A 5120-nucleotide genomic window follows, 5' to 3' on the forward strand; every position below is an offset into this window, starting at 1 on the left:
GGGGGGGGGGGGGGGGGGGGGGGGGGGGGGCACTGATTGGTGGGCCTGATGGATAGAGCTTCATCCGAGCTAAACAACAAAAGAAATCTGAAGCTTTAATGTTGAACAGTTTCTGAGTTATAAGCGTTTTTGCATGTCCAGACACCCCCACTTTGAAAGGAGCCCCTCCTCAAATATGGGGTCTATCGTAAAACTATTTGCTGGTGCAGTGTAGGTCAGACTCATCTACAGTCCTGCCAAATCTCATGTTGATCGGTGCAGCCGTTTTTGTGCTACGGTTGACCAAAAATCTCCAGAGGAAAAAAACAAACAAACAAAAAATAAACGGTATGAAAACAATACGACTCCCGCTTATGCTTCGTGTGCGGGGGTCATAATAATTGACTATGCATTCAACAAGGTTAAAAAGTTATTAGTGAGCATTTTTCAGTGCACTTTTTCCTCAAAAAGGTGAAAAAAAATCTGAATAAATTGCAATCCAATTTGCATCTTCAAAATAAGGTTTCAGAAAGGCTGATTGAAACCTGATCAGTAAGGCTCTGCAAGCAGGAGAGGAAAACATAATTAGTTGCTGAGAGATATTTGGGAAACGAAATAAAACTGGTATTTTGATAGTAGTGTTAATTTTGAGGGATTTATGTTCATCTGAGTGAAGGAGAAAGTAGACAGAAATGTATGTGTTAGTATCTTGTATATTATATGTATGTGCAGATAATTACTGACTACCTACCTAAAAACTTCTCACACAGAGGGATCAACGTTTCCTCAAGCTCAATGAACAGATTGTTGGATCTTTAAAAAGATTTTAAAAAAATACAGAGAATTTATTTAAAGGTTTAACCTTTATTAACAGAAAAAATAACCTTTCTGACTCTCTTCTCTCCATCTATATTTCTTGTCTTCTCTCTCTTTTACCTTCACTCCCCCCGACCGGTGCCCTGTCCTGTTCCTGTCGGCTCTGCCTCAGTTTATCTCTATTAAACCATGACTGCAGGCCAAACTGTGTGATGGTGTTTGAGGGAACAAAAATTCAGCTCCGAGCTGTGCAGGATGTCAACCCTGGAGATGAGGTACGAGGAAGAAACGAAACTGCCTTTTCACATCATGAACAGGTTTTAAACACGAGCCCGCTTTTATTCCCACACACTTTATACATAATAATCATATATTCTGGTGCAGTTAGTGTTGTTATTACAGGATTAATAAAAAGTAACACAAGGATATAACAGCTCCTAACTTGGCAGCATTCTCTTCATTTTGCCTTCATCCCTGGTGACTGTGTGTAATGAGATGCATTGTGACTTTATGTAATGAGATGCGCCCAAGCCATCTGGACTTAGACACACTCACACACCCACATACTACATCATTTTCTCTGCACTCAGTTTAATCAGATATCTGCACTGAACCTCCCAGTAGTTCTGTGAACAGAGATATTGTCACATGAACTTTGCTGTCGTGTTTTCTTTCTTTGCAGCTGACTATAAGTTACACTGAGACGCTGTCCCTGACTGAGGATCGACGGAAGCAGCTGGAGGACCAGTACCACTTTACCTGCCACTGTCAGCGATGTGAGTCTCCAGAAGAGGTCAGAAACACAGATTTTATCTCCCTGCACTTGTTTAATTTACCAAAACTAGTAAACATATTTTGTTTATTTTGGTGGCAAAAATCCAACTTCGCCATTGTTTTAAAAAAATAAGTTTATTGTTGAACCAAAAAAAAAAAAAAACCCAAGGATGACAAATACCTAACCTGCAAATGTCTCCTGTTGTTTTTTTAAACAAATTTATTCATTTCATTTAAAAACAGAACAAACGCATACAACAAATAATAATACAACACAAATAAAATTAAATGTAGCAGAAAGAAGAAAAAAGAAGACAAATTAATTAATTAATTAAAAGTTAATGGGTACAAAATTAAAACACTACCAGTAGCTTATCAGCACAGTTGTCCCACAATGCATCATTCTTCATTAAAGCCAAAGGAGTTGTATCAGTGAAAGAGACACACAAATCATTTCTGTCAAGCAAAAAATGTTGTGTTTCTGTTTTATTATTATTATTATTTTATTTATTTATTTTTTTGCATAAACCAACTCTTTTAATCACCATTCACATCTGTCTGCTTTTGGATGACGATGTCACTCAGAGAAATCAAACTAATTTTCACCGAGGGTCACACTGAACATTATGGTGGTCCTCAAAGGACCAGTTTCAATTAACGTCTACGTTTTGTGTTTAACTTTGACTAAAAACACGAAACGTCATGTTCCTCATCTCATTGCTACAGCTGAGCACTGCCAACAAACATTAACTGAGCTCTACGTGGTATTTCCTGCCGAGAAACATGTCCTCTTATTAACACTGAAAAGTACTACGTGTACAACCAAACTTGAAATAAATAATACACAAATACTATTGGAAGTAAAAGTAAGACAGTTTTACTCACTGTTGAGTTGTGATGAATAGTGGCCATCTTGGATTCTGAGCTCTCCCACTTTCCGAGTTTAAATTTACAACTTGTTGATGGGACGTTCCCACCTCTCAGTACAACTGGGACACAGCAAAAGTAGCTGGCAAAAAATGCTGTGAAATGGAGATTTGGATGCTGTCATTTTGTAGGTAAAATATAGAGGTGCCAACCTGGAGCCATCCCAAATCATAATGATTGTCTCAGAGCATTTGCGTCGCGCAGCGTGCGTTCGTTATTGAAAGTTTGTGCGCATAATAAAAATTATGTGGAATTTATATCTTTAAACTTCAAAGTATTCATACAAACCTACTTATTTCTAGATGGAGAGATTATAAGTAACAAGTGATAAAACAGGGTTTATAAAATAGGTGCTTTATGACCATAAATTTGCTAAACAGTACATACATCTACCCTAATATTGCCTCCCCGAGTCATTCATAAGACCACAGGTGAAGGCGGGCTGGTCCTGCTCACATGGATGCGTTCATAAATGAACCCGCAGCAAAGAGGGGTGGAGCAACTCAGCTGGGCTGAACTGGACCGCAACGTATTTATTATGTGGCAGACGCCTGCTGCCTTGTTTCAAACAAAACAACAGAATTAGCTCACTTTAGTTATTCTGTGGTGATTAAATATTTTTGAACAAATTATACAAAGTTGCTGTTTCATGTCATTTTTAATATTCCCTCCGTGAAATCTGTAGATTTATCCTCCGCGGTTCACTTGCTGTTGCGTCGTATCAGAACAAACAAAAAAACACACACAATGCACTGCACTGACGTCTTCCTATCAAGCGCGCACACAAACACACACACATACACACACACAAACACACACACACAGCTCCTTCGCTGCTCACCACAGTTAAAATTAATTACTAATTACAATAAATGTAGAGCTGGGGGTGTTGTTTTTAGCCTCGATCGCTAACTAGCAATAGCCACTAGCTGCTAACTAGTTAGCATTGGAAACGAACACGCACAAACGACACATCGTAACAAACTTTATAAATAAATGGTACAGTTTGACAAGCGACACGTGTCCCATAAATTACTTTCAATATCTCACTAAATGCACGAAGCACTCACCGTCTGCAGATGAAGTTTGTGAAGAGTCCAGTCTACAGTTAGCAGCACAGAACGATGGCTGTAGAGAGAGATCCCCTCCATTTAACTAAAGCAGCTCTAGTCCCACTGCTTTGACACTCCGGCTGTTGTTGTGGTCCTTCACTGCTCTGAAAACCGGCTCAATATATTTTTGCTTTTCCCAGCGCACCACGACTGCTACACGCTTCGGCACCTCCACTCCCCAAATGGTGCCGGGCAGCCTCAGTACTACCTCGAGAGGAGGTCTGAGTGGGCCGAAAGTGGGTCGAAAAGCGGGGGGGGGGGCTGCAGGGTGCCAAACTGAACCGCTTAGGTGGAAAAATGCTGCTGCAGCGGGAGGGGGTTCCCAGAAGCTCAGTGCAAGGCCAGATCGTAATAAATGTCAAGTACGCCGTAATGGTTCAGAGCAGGTCTCAATATCGTAATGATTACGGTGAGATCGTAATGGTTGGCACCTCTGAAAATACCAACATGTATCATGGGAGATGTAGTTTATGGTCAAAGCTCGCTTTAAAGCATCATATGCCTATTTTAAGACATTCATATTTGAAGCTCTCGCGGGCCAAATAAAAGGCTGTGGCGGGCCACATTTGGCCCGCTGGCCTTATGTTCGAACGTGCTCTAAAGTAAAGTATCAAAAAAATGACTTGTGACTCAATTATTTAACTTCAATAGTATCAAACTTGATGCAATGAAAGTGTTGTATTCCTACATACATAGAGTTGGTTTGCAGAGGCACAGCTTTCTATTTAAACTAGAATCAACACATCTATAAATGATAAAAAACTTCAATTATCTGACTATTCACACAGAGTTTATTTTAATTCAAAGGTGTAGTAGATACATGATAATTCTGCAGCATGTAGTAAAAACATGTCTTTCTGTTTATATTCCCATGCACATCATTCTGAATTCACCCCTGATACTAGCACATGGACTGTAGCTCATGATGGAATCAGGAGAACATGTTTGCTCAGATATTTGTTTCTCAGTGAGAGAATAATGGAGCTCATGCCGTGGTGAGTCTGCTGGAGTGTACCAATATAGAAACATGTGCTGTTTGCTGTCAGGCAGATGTGTTGTGCTCAGTGTGGTGAATCAGACGCACAAATACAGTGTTTTCATTTTAGGATCTGAATGTAGTCACTGAAACTCTAAACAAACTAATCTGAACTCAGATGGACTTCTATGGACTTGGTCCAGATTTGGAGGTGCTAAATTCATTCATTATTACAACTGCAGAAATATTTTGAAAGTTTGAACAAAATCTTCATTATCTTCCTCTTTGTGTCTCCTTGCGCATGTACACACACACACACACACACACACACACACACACACGTACAATGATTACAACCACGCTAAGTAATATACACAAAACACACACAACCAGACACACACACACATGTACATACACATACAGTACATACACATATATACATAATACATATTCACACACACACACACACACGAACACATATACTGTATATTTACAAACACACACACACACACACACACACACACACACACACACAC

At 39.6% G+C, this 5120-nt stretch overlaps 1 protein-coding gene across 1 annotated transcript in view; it reads left to right on the plus strand.

Moving 5' to 3' along the window:
- Nucleotides 1-5120, plus strand: part of smyd3 (SET and MYND domain containing 3) — a 113121-nt gene that overhangs the window by 93732 nt on the left and 14269 nt on the right. The window contains exons 7-8 of the mRNA XM_014017196.1: nt 968-1070; nt 1478-1588. Coding sequence (XP_013872650.1) covers nt 968-1070; nt 1478-1588 — 214 coding nt within the window. The remainder of the gene's footprint in view (nt 1-967; nt 1071-1477; nt 1589-5120) is intronic.

Source organism: Austrofundulus limnaeus, unplaced genomic scaffold, assembly GCF_001266775.1.
Source record: "Austrofundulus limnaeus strain Quisiro unplaced genomic scaffold, Austrofundulus_limnaeus-1.0 Scaffold163, whole genome shotgun sequence".
Lineage (NCBI taxonomy): Eukaryota > Metazoa > Chordata > Actinopteri > Cyprinodontiformes > Rivulidae > Austrofundulus > Austrofundulus limnaeus.